This window comes from Falco peregrinus, chromosome 6 (genome assembly GCF_023634155.1).
Source record: "Falco peregrinus isolate bFalPer1 chromosome 6, bFalPer1.pri, whole genome shotgun sequence".
NCBI classification, from domain to species: Eukaryota; Metazoa; Chordata; class Aves; order Falconiformes; family Falconidae; genus Falco; species Falco peregrinus.
This window is the reverse complement of record NC_073726.1, coordinates 76612755-76628907: the sequence shown is the minus strand read 5'-3', so window position 1 is coordinate 76628907 and position 16153 is coordinate 76612755. Positions and strand designations below refer to the sequence as shown.

Genomic DNA, 16153 nt, shown 5'->3' with positions numbered 1-16153 from the left:
AAGAATTAACCCATTATACATATATCACTTTTGCTTTTTCTTTATTATTACATAGGACTGAGCATTTGCTTGAAAATGTAGTCCAAAGAATAAATGATCAGAACAGCTTCCATCTCACTGGTAAAATAGCTACAGATGAAAAATGTTTAAAAGGTCCTGTGATCTTTGTGAAAACAAAAGAACTAAGATGTTTAACAGTTTAATTTATTCCAAATTAATTAATTATCAAAGGACTTTCAGTTCCTACATTTTATAGCCTTTGCAAGATTGAGAAGGGCGGAGGCCAGTCTCAAAGTTTGCATTTTAAACCATCTACTGTCTTCCAATACGGTAAAATTGGGGAGTATCACCTGTCCTTACAACTAAAGATCTGATTTGTGTATCTTAAATTGTGTTGGAGCAGGGTCTTTCTCCCAAGGCTGACTAGTCTTTCAGGACCCATGCAAAGAACTGGCTTTGCTTCTTAATTAAGTGATGATTCTTATATCTTCACCTGTGAGCATCAGTTTTCTTTTCTCTTACAAGGGCCAATCTACTTGTATTATGTTCCTGTCCCTGTTGTGTCCATTAGCTTTGTCCGTCACGTTTTTACAAATTGCATCTTCCCTCTGATACTGTGTGTGTATCCCAAAGATGTAGTATGTGTGTGGTTTGTGTTGGATGTAGTATGTGTATGGTTGTGCTGTTACCACCAATAATGAAATAACTGGAATTTCCCAGATGACTAAACAGTGGCAGATAGGAACCTGCATTTTGTTAGACTATTTCTCTTGGCAGACCCTTGAAAAAAAAATAATCTGTTAGCAAGCCAAATTTCATTAGTCATTATCAGATTATACTCTAGGATACTGTGCAGGCGAAGCAAAAGGAGAATTGTTTCCATCCCACAAAACGGGATGTCCTGAGGCAAGTCCTGTGAGATTGCTATTTCATAAGTTTGAAATTGGAGCAGGTACAGAGGAAGTACTACTGTGCAATCGGGGGAAAGGACAACTGTAGAGAAGAGACTACAAGGAGCCCCACGTGTTCTGCCTAGCAAAGCAAAGGCCTGTGGTTGTTGCTCTTTAAAAGTATCTTAGGAAGATAAATAGTCACGAAGAAGAGACATTTAAGCTAAAGGACAGTGCTGACCCAAAACCAACTGGACATAATTATGCTAGGTTGTAAATAACCCGAATAAATTGAGATTGTAAATCGGGTTTGGAGCCAACTTCGGAAGGATGTCCTTGGTCAGCAGGCCAGGAGAAAATGGAGGGAAGAGGAATGGCAGAAAAGCTAGCTTCATTTTAAATGGGGCTCAATACATTTTTCAAAACATATTAAAGAACATGGGTTGTCTGTAACAGATGGTCTGAAGGAGTAGTGAAGTCCGTTCTAGTTGAGTATTTATTCCCCAGTTTCACCTCACCCAATACCCCTTTCTACAGAATCCAAAAAACTCTTCTGTGGTACTTCTTGGCCATGCTTTTATGTCCTCTAAAGCCTTTTCCTTTGCCCTGAAAAATTTCAAACAGGAAACATTAAACATAAAATCGAGGCTACGTTTTATTGCTTCTTTGGAATTATTGTATGTATTTGAATGTCCATATAGATGAACTTTCCTATAGCAATTTTTTCAGCCCTGAAAATACTTTATTTCATTTTCCATTTGAGTTTTAAAATCTTTTTTCCATTTCATAAAAAGCTAGACCTTCATTTTCAATTTTTAGTTCAAATAAAGTGATTATCCTGTTGTAACTTTTTTGACAGCAAGAATAATACATTTCAAATGAAGCACATATTTTATTCTATTTTAACTGTTTGTGTTTCCCTAATTGCAAGAAAAATTCAATGATGATCTTTTTACAGACTGATAAATATTTTAGCGTAGGTTTTCTGTTGGAAAAACACATCCAAGTGAAGGGTACAAGATTGGCAGGCTTGTGTCTTGTATACACAAAGCTTTTATTTCCCTTAAGAAGTCTTGCTGTTGCTAGCATTAGTGTCTCTCCATCCAAATGTGTTTGTTAAGCAGTCAGTAAATGATTAAGGAGCTGGAGGAACTGATTTATGGAACAAAATTAATTGAACTAAATATGCATCGCTCTGTTAAGTGACAACTGGGAAGTGTGGGAGAATATGATATAGCGGTCTGCAGCTACCAGAAGGGTGTAAACAGCAAGGAGAGTAAAGGCTTCACAGCCACGTACAGCCGTGGGTTTTTCATGACCCAGATTGCCTGTAAGGCTTCTCCCTGAGGCGCTCAAAGGGGTGAAACACCTGTGCATCCCCCAGAAAAATCCCACCAGGGATGGTTTAGGGTAGTGCAAAGTGTACTAAACAGCTGTGAAGCCACTAAGCTTCCTTATGGCAAGATAGATTACTCTGAAGACTGGGCTTCCAAGGACAATTACAGGCAAGGGCCACTTTCTGGAAGTCCTTAGTACTAAATTGATCCTAAACCTCATATAGGCAGTATAGCAAAAAGGCAGTGCTTCAGCAAGCATTCCTGAAAATAGGTCCTTTTACTTCCAATTTCGGTGATTCTGTGAAGAGAACTACATGCAGGTAATTTAAAAAATACAGCTCGGCCCATTTCAGCCTTTCTGTTAGCAGCTGCAGTGCATTCTTGGGACTTTGGTGGAGTCTAGTGCACTTGTAGAGTGCAGCTTGATTTTTAGCTGCTTGCCACTCGATCAATGTTGCCCTTTTCTTTTGAGTCCCCATCTCAGTATTTTTTCATAGTTTAAACAGTAAAGGGGAGGAAAGCTGCTGACGCGCTGGATGCACACAGAACCATCCAGCGCAGAGCAGAACATTTTACTGTGACCTGGCTGAATATGCCACACTGTGTTGCTTACCATTTCCACTGTTACCGTTTGCTTGCTTGTCTTGGCTCAGCTTTGGCTATTGCCAGTAGCATAATTGTGAGCAGCAGATTGGGAGTTAGTTGTGCAAAGGATTTGATGGCAAATTTCATTTCCTCTGACACTGGCAAACCGGTGTAGTATGTTCAGGGGGTATTTAGCCTTGTGCAGGGTGCCTTACGTAGGAACTGGGCAGTATATAATAAGCCTGTGCTGTGCCCTCCACTGGAAGGCAGAATTTCCCTTAGCTGAAGCCACGTTCTAGTCCTTCCTGGTAAGTATCCTGCTTGATACCTCGGCACCAGTTTACATAGTTAACAGTTTACAGCCACAGAGCATGCTTTTTTCCCAAGTTCACTAGTCAGATGAAAGACAGAATTTCACCCTCTCCTGGCTCCTTTGTCTACCAGCTCTAACCCTACTTTGCAAGTTTGAGTGCCATCCAAAAGTATTTCTAAGTGGAACAAAAATAAACATGCTTTTAAATATTTTATGTTGATACTTTAAGGGAGATTGACACATTTTGAAGAGGAAAGCAGCCTACAACACCTAAATTAAAAATAAATATTTATGTTCACATTTGTTCATTAGCTTTCCAAAATGTAAAAATATGTTTCATGTTGTTTTAAATAATGAAATGTGAAACAAATGAAAGATAAACTTTCTACAAGCTGCAAAGAAATAAGAAGACAAAGGCTTTGTTTATAGCTTAGACTTCAACAGTGCCCTTTGACAACCAATACAAATCTTAATTACAAATGGAATTATACATATAAGAACTGTTCAAAACAAAGGAGTATTTTTTTTCCTCTCTCTCTCTCTGGTTTTCTTTGTGATAGTTTTAATTAGCTGCAGCTCTTTGAACAATCATAGTCCTTGACTGCTCCTCAAACACTGATGGAAGCCAACTTCAAATGGCATCTATAGGACTGGGTTTTCCTCTGAACAGCATGCTCCCCATTGCTAAGTTTATTCTTGGATATATCAGGATTCTGCATACATACTACTTAATTGAGAAGTGAGCATTGTCCAATAACATTCTGGTGATTGACATTGGGACACAATAAATTGGATTAATAGGCTGCAGCACCCTACCCACACTGGCAGAACGTTAATGGACTTCTGTAACAAAGTACGCAGCAATAGGGCAAATGTGTTTTGAAAAATAACCCAGTCAAATAACATGGAAAAACAATCATCAGAAACAATGGTCAGCCATACATGGTATTTTCCTCATAATAATCAGGAACCTTGCCTTCAAAACAAATGAAGACTAGAAAGGAAAAGTCAATTGCCAGTGTGGAAACTGCTGTACATCTGATGATGATGATGTGTCTTCCCATCTTGACCTAAAAAAAGTTTAGTTTAATTCCCTGTGGCAAACTGTTTAAAAGGAAGTGGCTACCAGAAACAGAGTAAGAGATCTCTCTTCCATCCCAGTTAAACAGCCTGATTTGCAGGTGGAGGACCTGATCCTGCATCAGGACGCACCCTGGCAGTGGGAAGAGGAGGGCACCCTGCACCCACGGGAGCTATTAAAGGGATGAGGACGTGTGTGACGGAGACTCTTGCTGTAGTCTGTGAGGCTGGGGGTTGAGGTGTCACAGCCAAATTTAGGCTTAAAATAAATGCTGCCATTACAGTATAGTATTTGGGGGAAGAGAAAGTTTCTGCCTGGGATCTGTGACTCACTGCTTGGCAGCATACAAGCCTTCATTCATCAGAGCTGTGTGCCTGACTCTCTCCTTGCGTGTACTCCTGTGGGGTTTGATGCATAGGCTGTTTAGGAAAGAAGGGCATCTGTTGACTTCACAGGTTCAGGACTTAAAGTTGTATATGTTTTAAGAACCGGTAGGGAGGGGTGGAATATTTTTGATGCCTTTCCACTGCTGTGGAAACTGTGCATGTTAGTGCAGAATGGTGGGGAAATGCCTCTGAGAAATGTTGTGCAGAACTTTAATATGGGCTAATGCTTTTTACAAAATCACCTTGTTTCAGTAAGAAAAACTAGAAAATTATTTGTTATTATTAGTCATTGTTATAAATGAACTAGAATTTATTCTCCATTTTACTTCTAAGTTTTTATTAAACGTAAAGTGTGCCATGGAAATTAAGTGAATGATGTATAATACAAAGCTAATCACTGGAATGTGACCTAATCTTTCAAACAGAGATATTGCTGCGTTGATCTTTTGTTTATTTGTTGAATTTCAGATGACTCATGCTGAGCCATAGAAGAATGTCACTCTGATCTCCAGCGGAGTGGAGAGATACAGCTAACACAAAGATTTTCATGGAGAAGGCAGATACCTTCTCACATTGTCTTTCAAACTTCCTTTCCAAATTGCAGAAATGACAGTTCAGAATGCAATAATGGTTTAATAGTGGATGCCCTGTAAGAATTCATTGAAGTCTTTCCTCAGTTTTGGGTTTTTCTCTCTAATATTCTCTCTTTTGTCACTTCCTGCCCCTCAAGTCTAAAAAAAAAAGCATTTTTTAACTGTGTGTTAAATTTGTTTAACTATCAATTAAACTATCACATGGTTATTAACTATCGGTTATATTGCAGTGGCATCCAGGAACCCCATGGTTTTAACAACCCTGGCTGTATAGAAAACCAAAGGGAGACACGAGACAAGTCTTTTTCAAATTTAATTTGTATGCACTTGGTTTCTCAAGGTCTTTGCAAGAGAAATAAGCAGAAAAGCAACAAAGAGCACTTAGGATAAATTGTCTAAATGTGCGTATGTCCACTAGAAAAAAGAATTTTTTAATTTATTTCTGCATAGACTAAACCTAGCTGTTGAAACAATAATGCATATTCTTTTTGTTCCTTTTATTAATAGCTGTAAATCTGATTTTTTTTAAGTTAGTAAAAAACTATTTTGTTTTAAAAAAGAAATGTCTGTACCTATGAAAATATATACTGGAAATGATCCTCATCTCATTTAAAGTAGCACAGCTGCCTTTCTTTTAACTAGTTTACGGCTGACTTCTACCAGCTTAGGTTTTTGTTCGTTATTTTTAAAACTTGTTGAAGTGAGATCCCCCTGCCCCTTAACTTCAAGAGTATCAACATTCTGCACACCATGATCTTCATAAGATTTTCAAGTTTTTACTACTGTAAATGTAATCTTTTTTCTTCCTATTAAAGCAAAGAACCGTGGGATTGCAATTCCAGTGGATTTGGACAGCCAGGTCAACACCTTGTTCATGAAGAGTCACTCTAACATGGTGCAGAGGGCAGCCATGGGGTGGAGAATGTCAGCCCGCAGTGGACCTCGTTTCAAAGAAGCTCTTGGTGGGCCTGCCTGGGATTACAGGAATATAATAGAAAAACTACAGGTACAAAAATAGCAAATGGCGTGGGCAGTTGGTTATGATAGTGTGTTTATCTGGTAGATGCCAGATGTGGAAAACACCAGAGTTAGGCTCATTGCATTTTTAGTGCTGGATTACAGTGACCTTTGCACTTCTGGGGGGGGGGAGCAGAGGGCTCAGCTCTTCTCTGGTGTCTGTTCAAAGTGAAGCCAACATGCAGGACCTTTTGGTCCATGATCTGAATTTGGCTCCTACAGAAGTCGGTAGAGAGGGGTGGGAATTGTGTTCTTTTCCTCAAAGTGGTCCACAGAGAAGAATCTCCTTTTTGCCTTTTCATGGTCACATTCTGTTTTTGCTGCAAAGGAGGTACTAGAGGCTTTAGGAGCAATTATGTCAGGTTTGTGTGGCTGGAGGATGATTGCCTTGTGCATGTAGTGGTTAAACGACATCAGGAGTTTATGGACTAAGAAAAGAGTAGGATGCAGGCAAATGGATGAGCCCTAAACACCAAGGAAGCAACATCTCAGGTGATACAGGAACACCACGGATGACAAGCAGTGTTTTTCCAGCACACCGTCATCCTGGCTGTTGCCGAGTGTTTTGTGAGCGTTACTGCAGAGGAGAAATTTGAAAGAGAACAGCAAGGTAGATAGTAATGGGCACCTTCTCCCCCTTGCCCTGCCTGAGGAGTGGCACGAAGAAAGGCTTGAGGTTGCTTTACTATCACCTGGGTTAACAAGAGCTGTTGCAGCTGGCTGTCAGAAGTGGGTCAAATAGCACAGTATTATGCAATTCCACAGCAATGTTCTTCTAATTTTCTTGTAGTAATGTTACAAATTTCATTCTTATTCTTCTTCCCTAGGATGTAGTGTCCTCCTTGGAGCAGCAGTTCACTCCCATGATGCAAGCTGAATTCTCGGTGCTGGTTGATGTGCTGCACAGTCCAGAACTTCTTTTTCCTGAGGGAAGTGATGCCAGAATAAGATGCGGTGCTTTCATGTCCAAGTAAGTGGTATAAGAAGAGGCCTATTTCCTTCTTTGGAAAAGATGGCAAGAAGTTAAAATTTTCAACAGCGACTTAGGCATGTAGGAGTTCATACTGAAAGCTTAAACTGAGGTCTTTCACTGCCATGTTTTATGTTTCTCAGCAGTTGAGGAGTCTGAAGAGGAGTAGAGAGAGAGGTTGCTTGTCTTGTCTGCCTAGAAATGGGATGTTACTAGCTTGTTAAAATTGTGGCCAGCTCAACCTACTTCTGTTTTCTACTTGTGCTATTAAGTTTCTCCAAATCTACAGCAGAAACTTAGACTTTCCATGGTAGAATTTTCAAGATTTCATAATGAGCCAGGGTGCTCAGGGCTAGTGGGTTTCTGCTGTTTTGTTTTGGGTTTTTTGTACAGTAAATAAATATTTTGATATTTATTTTAAATTGCCCACAACTATTTTAAAAATACATTTCACTGGCACCTCTCTACCTGGTCTTGGATTATTAGATGTTTTATTTGCAGTCTGCTTTGGAATAGGGTCTTGTGATTTTTTATTAGTCCTCAAGTGAGATGCCCTCTCTGCCCTTGAGAAACTAAAATTTAAACAGATGTAACTTGGGGGAAATGAATGCATTTGGCAGCTCTCCTGATTCCTTGGCTTTTTGCATATTCTGCAGAGGTAGTGTTATAACAATATGTATTTTTGGAAAAATTAAGCTGAATTTTGAGCTTGTCCCATCCCATGCCCTCTGTCCAAACGGCTGTTCAAAGTCAGCATCGAATCAAGTCTGTGGCTATTGGATGTGGCCCATGTAATGCAATAAACAGTCTTCTGTTTTAGTTAATTAACTTCCATGGCAAAGGAATGCTTTGCAAGAGCTATGCAGAAATCCTGAGATAAAGATGTACTTCTTTAAAAATATTTTTAGTACTGCAGGCCTGAAAGCTGCATAGTTTTGGACTCATAGTTCATGAAATTGGTGATGATGACGATGGGAGAGTCCTGCATGGTGTCTCCACTGAGCCCAGGATGGTGTTAGCGCACTGATCCCTGGAGGTATTTAAAAGATGTGTAGATATGGCACTTAAAGACATGGTTTAGTGGTAGACTTGGCAGTGCTGGGTTTACAGTTGGACTCAATGATCTTAAAAGGTCTTTTCCAACCTAAATGATTCTGTGATTCTAACTTTGCAGTGATCTAAATATAATCAGTTACGTTGGGTTATGGAGCACTGGTCTAGATGATGCAGTTGGCTCTCCCAACATCGTTTTTGGTGACGCTATGTGATTTAGGACCATTAATGATGCCATCTTTCAGTATAAATCAGTGGCCACACGCATCCTATGCTGATCCTAGGCCATAATTTGATGAACACTGTTCTGTCCACCATAAGCCAGCCCTGGTACTGAAGGAAAAAAACCTGTTCAAGGCCTTCAGATTTCCTCCTCCCTTCTGTTTTCACAAATGTGTCTCCAGCAGTGTGTGAACCGGTGCAAGGACCTGCTCTGAACAGATATAGAAAGGCTGCTTCTGGTATTGGCTTAAGCTGACTAAAACCCAAACACCCATGGCAGTCATAGTTGGAGTCAGAAATGCACCTTGTTTTCTGTCTTGAAACAGTCTCACAAAGTTGATGCGCAAAGGTAAACAATGGTTATGTTTCATCCAAATGTCTGCATTTCTGAATGCTTCTGTGTAAGGCTTTTGGGGATCCTTTTGGCTGGATGCCATTTGCTAATTACCTAATAAATGTATTACAACCATCATAGAATTCAGATGTGTAGAAGTTGTAGCTTTTAAAGTTTGAAGGATGCATGATGAACATTGTTTACCTTTAAATAAAGGTTAAAATAAGTTACCTGTAAATAAAGAAAGGATGAAACGGCAAGTTTGGATCTTAACCTGGAAGCATTCATAAAAAGTGGATGTAGAATTCTGTCTTCTGTATGGGCAGTAAGATACAAAAATCTTGCAACACCTTGAAAGTCCCATTTCCTTTTTAATTATGATTTCTCATCTACTTTTATTTATTTTCCTTGAGGAAGAATATAGTGACAGGCAATTTTTGCATAAAGAAATTGTAGTATGGCTTAGCAACAATGTGCAATGCTCTTTAAGGTTTAATATTTTACTTTAAGGTTGATTAATCACACAAAGAAGCTAATGGAGAAAGAAGAAAAGCTCTGCATTAAAATTCTTCAGACATTACGAGAAATGCTTGACAAGAAAACTAACTTTGCGGAAGAGGTACTGCTACCATTTTAGTATTAAATACAGAACTAATAGCATGGTATTAAAATGTTGGCTTTAGGACAGTAACAGAATCTGACATGATTTCAATTTCATACATGTTTTAAAGATAACATGGTGTCTTAGGAACAATGTGGTAAGGTAGAAAGTAAGATTGGAACAAAAGAAACTATCTGCCTTACATAGTTTTGTATCAGGGACTTGACAAGAATCGAGGTGAATCAGCAGTAGCGAGAATTACTATATATGATTATTATATACTGGCTATCCTGTATTTCTGGAGACTAGTCTTCTTATGTCACATCTGACTTTATCTGTCATAAAATCAATTGGAAATATAGGGATTTTTAATTGCAAGTGTACAGTTTTTTCCTGCTGCCTGTTGTGCCAGACTTTTATACTCCATACACTTTTTTAATGCTTGGAAATGTGTGATGGAAATATGTAATGTTTAAGAAGAGTTGCCAGTTTTGGGGAGAAGTGACATAGTCTGTACTCTGTGTCTAATTATTTCTTGCACTCCTTTCTCTCTCCTTATTGCCTAGTTTTCTCTTGGAAAACCAAGTTTTTCAAATATGTCTTTCATCTTGCCCTGTGCCTTTGGGTATCAGTAGCTACATTCAGATTTACATGTCAGCTGTCCCTTCTTTTTGAGCTTGATCCCTGTGCCTTTTGTGTGGTTTCCTCTTACCCATATTTCTGAGTTTCTCCCAAATTCTTTCACTCTTAAATGTGAATCATAGAGCTATTATCTAATCTAGCAGTGCCATCATTTTCATTTGTTCACAGCTGACATGTTTAGTCAGGTATGTTCATGGGTTTGACTTTACCTTGAGAAAAAATATTGATTACAGCCCAGTGTCACACAGTTTCACACTTAGGCTTTTACACCCAAATATTTTCAGATGTCTAAGTAACAGCACTTATTCATGTTATTGTACTTAGCAAAATTATCCACCATTCAGGTATACTAGCTATGAGAGTCAATCTTAACCCAAATCTAACCGTAAGAAAAATAAGGTCTATGGTGACTGAGATGCCCACACCTATTTCTGGGGTTTTGAAATATTAATTTTAAAATTAAATGTTTTGGTCCTGTCATACGATGTGATAAAGTAACAATACATTCTTTCTCTTTTATGATGGATTAGCCGTGTATTAGAAATGGGAAATATTCACAGTGTGTTTTTTTTTACTATACTGATTGTTTTGTTTTCAACATATGGGCCTGGGAACGTACTGCCCAAGCTTCTAAGCAACCTGCTAGACAGGATAAAAAAAAATCTCAAGGCAGAAAGGTGAGATGAAGACAAAGGCAGCAACAGCAAAACATCAGCCCTGCTCTTTACAAACAACCAGTGCAGGCAGAGAAAACCAACCTCCTCTTTACCTCCTGTTCAAAGAAAAATGTGGCAAGGCCAGGGCAGGCAATTCTTTTTTTGATGTCCTAACAAGAATTTCACAGGTGAAGCAGATATTCTTATTCTTAATTATTAATAGTATTTATTCTAATAGCTTTCTGGGTGCATAATGCCACTGCCATCACATGGAAAAACTAATTTGCTTTTGTAACTGCATGCTATGATGAACTTTGCCAAACCTCTCCAGAATAATTACGTAGACCCACCACAAGTTAATGTCATCTCAGGACTACAGGGGGAAACAAAGCAACGCTTTAATATATGACTTAAGCAAACAAAAAATTTGCCCGTTTTCATTGCTCTTTGTACCCTGTGGTGGATGCTGATAAAGCCAGACTGAGCGAAGCCACCAGAGGGAGTGTGCTCCAATGATATGGAGGGGCTCTTCTTCACCCAGCCAACCCAGCTCTGATTCTCAGGAGTGGACAGGGGAGGTATGCCCAAACCCCTCGCGTGACTTCCACCATCTCAGTAGGGCATGGTGGGTGGAAGAGCTCTTCAGGAAACAGCATTTCTCCCTCGTGCTTTCTCTCGAGTCCCATTGATTTTACACTGAGGAGCGTAATGAGTCAGTGCAAACAAATAAATGAGTAAATGAGCTTGTATGGTTTGCAAGCGCTTCTCTAGCTTGCTACTCTTATGAGTCATTCTTCATGGTATGGACTTCAGAATAGTAAAAATAGCACAATGAATAGCCCCTTGTGCGTATTTCCAACTTTTTTTGAACTGTGATCTCACAGCCTGCAAAATTACTCAATAATGTTATGAAGATACTAAAAAAAATTATAGTAGTAAATACATAATGGTGATACCAGAACAAAGCTACAGAGGGACACGTGACACTTTTACAGGAAGCTTGAGTTTGTTAATCACCCATCATAATGTACTTTGTGTGATAAATTTGAGAGAAATGGTAAACCTCCAGTTTCTGAAGACTCCCCCACAGTGAGAAACAAGGAAGAAATAATGAAATAAAATGTCTTCCTCTCTCTTTCTCTTCCCTTTCCCTCCGGCAGCTGAGACCCAGGTCTGGGAACCTTGCCTTCTACCATCTTTTATCTTTCATTTGACCATTAGAAGGTAGCCTGTTTCATTGAAGGAACAGGATGACAAGAGAGCTGTAGGTCCTTATTTCACTGATTTTATGCCTTGTCCTGTATCCACTGTCTCAGCTCTGTTGTTGTGCCCCTCCTTGCTGCTGTGTTTCAGGGTTGCTTGTGCTCTCCTGGCCCTGTCCTTGGTTGCCCTTGCAGTCAGCCTTTGAGGCAGTGCTTGCTTGTGCATAGTTTTTCTTAGTGCCTCAACATCTAATCGTGTTAGGAATCAAAGTTTAATTTCAGAAGTTTGATTTAAGGTATATAAATGACAATAATACCTCTTGGTCATTGATTGGCTTTCATAAGTAATTGTGGGTGATTATTACTGTCTCCTGGGAGTTCTACGTTAAGTCCTAGTCCTGTTTGTATTGATTAGGTAACTAACTGGAACAAAACTTGATCTACAGCCCCTCTCTTACAGAGGGCTCTTCCAGAACACTGTCAAAACACTTGTGTAAAGCAGTATGTGGAGGAAGTTGACATTGACATTGCCTCTGTTCAGACAGTTACTGTGGTATAGATAAAAGGCTACTTCAGACTGTTTGAGAAAGGGGAGAGACAGAAAGGACTGTGTTTGGACTAGATCTGCCCCATCTGTGCTTTGTTACTTTGTTGCTGGCCATTTCTGTACCCATTTTACAAAACCAGAAGGATCTTGGTCTAGAATTTTTGAATTTTTTAGGTAAATCTTTTTTGTCCTTCACCATCATACTTGTTTAATTTCTGTGCAAATGGTACCTCTAGACCTACTTACATGTCTCAGTTTTAATCTGCTCCAAAAGCATCTGAGACATGTAGACCACAGGCGCATGTTCACTTTGCAAATGATGGGAGCAGTTTATAAACCTTAGCATGATCTTGCTGCCCTGCTGAAAGCTGCTGTCCCTAAAATGGAGCTGGTGGGCCAGGAGAGACGAGTCCTCCCAGCTGCTTCCAAGCAGGTTCAGAAGACTAAATTAAACCCTTCCTCTGTGAATTTGGACGAAGTTGTTGAACTCTTGACCGAAGTGTGTTTATATGGCAACTTCTTAACCCACTACTGCTGGTGGCATGTCAATGCCTTGGGCATGGACAGCCTTCTGATTTCCCAACTCTTCTTAAATGAGGTCAGCATCTCTGGGGAAAAAAAATAATCTCTCTGATAACATGTGTATGTTACAAGTTTAGTGTAACATCATTACTGCCTGATCAAAGTGTTAATGGATGATAGTGAATTACAGAATAAGGCAGAATCCAAGCCTGTATATTCTGCCAACTGGTAGTTCCTAAGGGAAACACTATCACAAAAAGATTGAACCCTTCAGTAAGGGTTACTTTTGCTGCAGAACACAGAATTCATATTTTTTTTTCCTGCTTTAGGTGTTGAACTACAGTATAAATAATTGAAAATTGTATTTTTAAGTGTCAGTAGAACAAAGACTATGTAAGCTGCTTAATTGTCAGAAATAAGTAGTTGTGCTTTTTGCCTTTTTTGGAAAAACTCATGGAAAATGTTGTCTTGCTCTTACATGTTTGCACTATCTTCATGATTTAAAATTACAGAAGTAGCTTTGTAGCCTTTCACTTTGCAGTGTAAACGCTTCTGCATTCCACTTTAGATATGAAATGTGAGCTATCCTCTCTTTGTTTGCAGCAGCAGCACCAAATATACATATGAAAGAATAGTACAGCTTTGGTATAAATACAAATCTATTTTATTCCTGTAAGATGTAGTCCCTGATATGGCCACTATTGGCTTTTGGTCATTTTGTGCCAGAAAACCGGAGTCTTTTCATGTGGAGCTGTTAACAAAACTCCAATGAGTTTGTCAAAAGCAATAGTCCCAGTTCATGAATGTATTGATCTACCAGTCAAGCTGAAACCAGTGGGAGCTGCAGATCATCTTCTGCTGGAAAAATGGTCTCAATGTGTGTCAGAAGTCAGGAGATGTTGCTGGGAGCCACTACAGTGTCCTAGCAATGCAGCTCTTTGAATCAAAGACATTCTCAACTTAAACTGCATTCTATTCTATAGCCTCATCTTTTCAAGATGATTTTACTTATTTGCATCTGCAAATTAAGCAGCATTCAGGTAAACAGCATATCTAGATAAAAATAAAAGGGGAAAAAATAGAATGATTCTGAATATGTGGAGCTTGCTGAATGTATTATACCTTAAAAGGATGCTTATTTTAAATGGGGAAGAACAGGATCCAAAATTCCTTTATTTGTGTTACTACTCACATTTTGGATTAGTGGCACTGCAGGCATTCTGAAGAATTACATTTAATTTTACACTATTTCTGCTGTTTTATTTGTGGTCTTTTATAAAAATACCTATGCACTAGCCTGTTTTTTCTTGTTGTCAATAGGCCATTCTCCTGACTAAGCTCAGTGTGGCTGTGAATAGGGGGTTAGAAATGCTACAGGAGAACGTTTAAGCTTAATGCTGTTTATATTGAATTTTTTAAAAATCACTTGTACATTTTAGCCGGTGAAGGACATTTTTGCAGTATCCTGCATTAAAAACTCTGTCCATAGGAAAACAGCCACAGCTGGGGGGGGGGGGGGGGGGGGGGGCGCGGGGAGCTGCAGGTGCAGGAAGGAAGAATGTTTGGTTACCTTTAGCAGTGCCAGCCCGGTTGCTGTGAGCAGCACGTACTTCTGGTACAGTCAGGAAGCTGCTGTTGTGGTTTTGTCATGACAGTTAAGTGATGAAGTATGGCAGAGAGTTCAGACACAACTGGGACAAACCCCTCCATCTGTGTGATGATTTACATGAAGGTGGTGGTCTGTTGCAGAACCGAAGCTTGCACTGATTCACTGCAGTGGAGGACTCAAGCTTTGCTATTGCTGTGACTCCTCTGCGGCTGTAATTGCAGTGGCAGGAGCATCAGAGCTTTCAGATACCAAGACTAAACACTAATTGTGGTCAGACCTTTAAAGTGTGGTAATTTCTAGTTATACCCATACACTGACGTTTTACACGCCAAAGAAATAAAACCTACAGAGAAACAAACCAACGCAGTTTCACTTTCCTGCCCCCCCCCCCCCTCTAGGTTTCAATCTGGAATAATTAAGCAAAGAGATACCACAAGGCATGTGGTAACTGTTGTTTGTACTAGCTAGGTGGTGTTAGCCATAGGGCTTAGTGCCTCAGGCCATCAGCCACTATGGCATATTGTTATTGCTGCATGTTTCTGGTGTGTTGACACGTGATATCAACTAGACTATTCTGAAGTAGCATCCTGCATCTTTGCAGTATCCCTTATCCCTCCTGTAATGCACACGGTTCTGAACTAAAGGAGGATACTGCTGTATGCTGTGGGGGACATCCCCCAGAGATTCTGCTGGGTTTCCAGTCACGTACATCCATAGAAAGATTTATTTTGTTGCTAGTGCAAAAGCCTGTAAGTGCCTGGTATATGAAAAGCATGACTTCTTTTTAAGGTGAGATTTTTTTTTTTTTCTGTAAGTAACAGGCCCCAGATATTTGATCCAGCTTTGGACTGTCATCTGCTTGTGTTCAGAAGCCTGTTCAAAGCCACTTTACTTGGGGCGTTTGTGAGGTCTTCATAGTGGTGGTCTGTGTCAAGGATAGTTTCAGGCAGAGTGCATTGCTCTTGTTGACCTGGACAAGAACTCTAAACTGAAAGTCATATATTGAGGACAGGTAGGAGACAGCACTTCTGACCTCTTGTGAAGTGTAACGTCCTGATCTAGTGAAAGGCAAGAGCACTTTAATCTGCTGCCGTGGGAGTGAAGCGCGTGCCTAACTACTTTGCAGTACTGGGTGCATTCATGATTTTGCGCTCTCTTTTATAATTGTTAACTGTTATTGTGATCCAAATACATTATCTCCAGAGACTTAAAGGTACTTTTAGCTCAGGTGATAGTTGATTGAGCAATGGTGTTCACTACTCACTGGTACTTATTCTTGTTTCAAAACCTTGGTTATTTTCTGTTTGTTTGTTTATTCCCCAAGTCACAAACAAATCTAGTGGCTGAAAAAAACATATAGTTGTAAACACATTTATTCCAAAAGATTGTAGCTTCTCAGCAGTTCATATTTATCAAATTTTAGGAATATGGTATGTTTATGTTGTTATCCAGTTTTGTTTCAGAAATATTTAGCCCCAAATCCTGATGGATAAATTGTTTTGGAACTTGTATCTTCTGCCTTTCTGACATCATCTTTCCTCTAAAGGAGCATCTGATACTGTAAAATACTTTTTCTGTAGTTACTGATTTAGA

General features: G+C 39.5%; 1 protein-coding gene across 4 annotated transcripts in view; it reads left to right on the top strand.

Annotated features, from left to right (window-relative positions):
• ITPR2 (inositol 1,4,5-trisphosphate receptor type 2) overlaps nucleotides 1-16153 on the top strand; it is a 268298-nt gene that overhangs the window by 138829 nt on the left and 113316 nt on the right. For all 4 annotated transcript variants that reach the window (XM_055809374.1, XM_055809373.1, XM_055809376.1 and 1 more), the window contains 3 exons: nucleotides 6001-6191; nucleotides 7030-7172; nucleotides 9292-9400. In XM_055809374.1, coding sequence (XP_055665349.1) covers nucleotides 6001-6191; nucleotides 7030-7172; nucleotides 9292-9400 — 443 coding nt within the window. The remainder of the gene's footprint in view (nucleotides 1-6000; nucleotides 6192-7029; nucleotides 7173-9291; nucleotides 9401-16153) is intronic.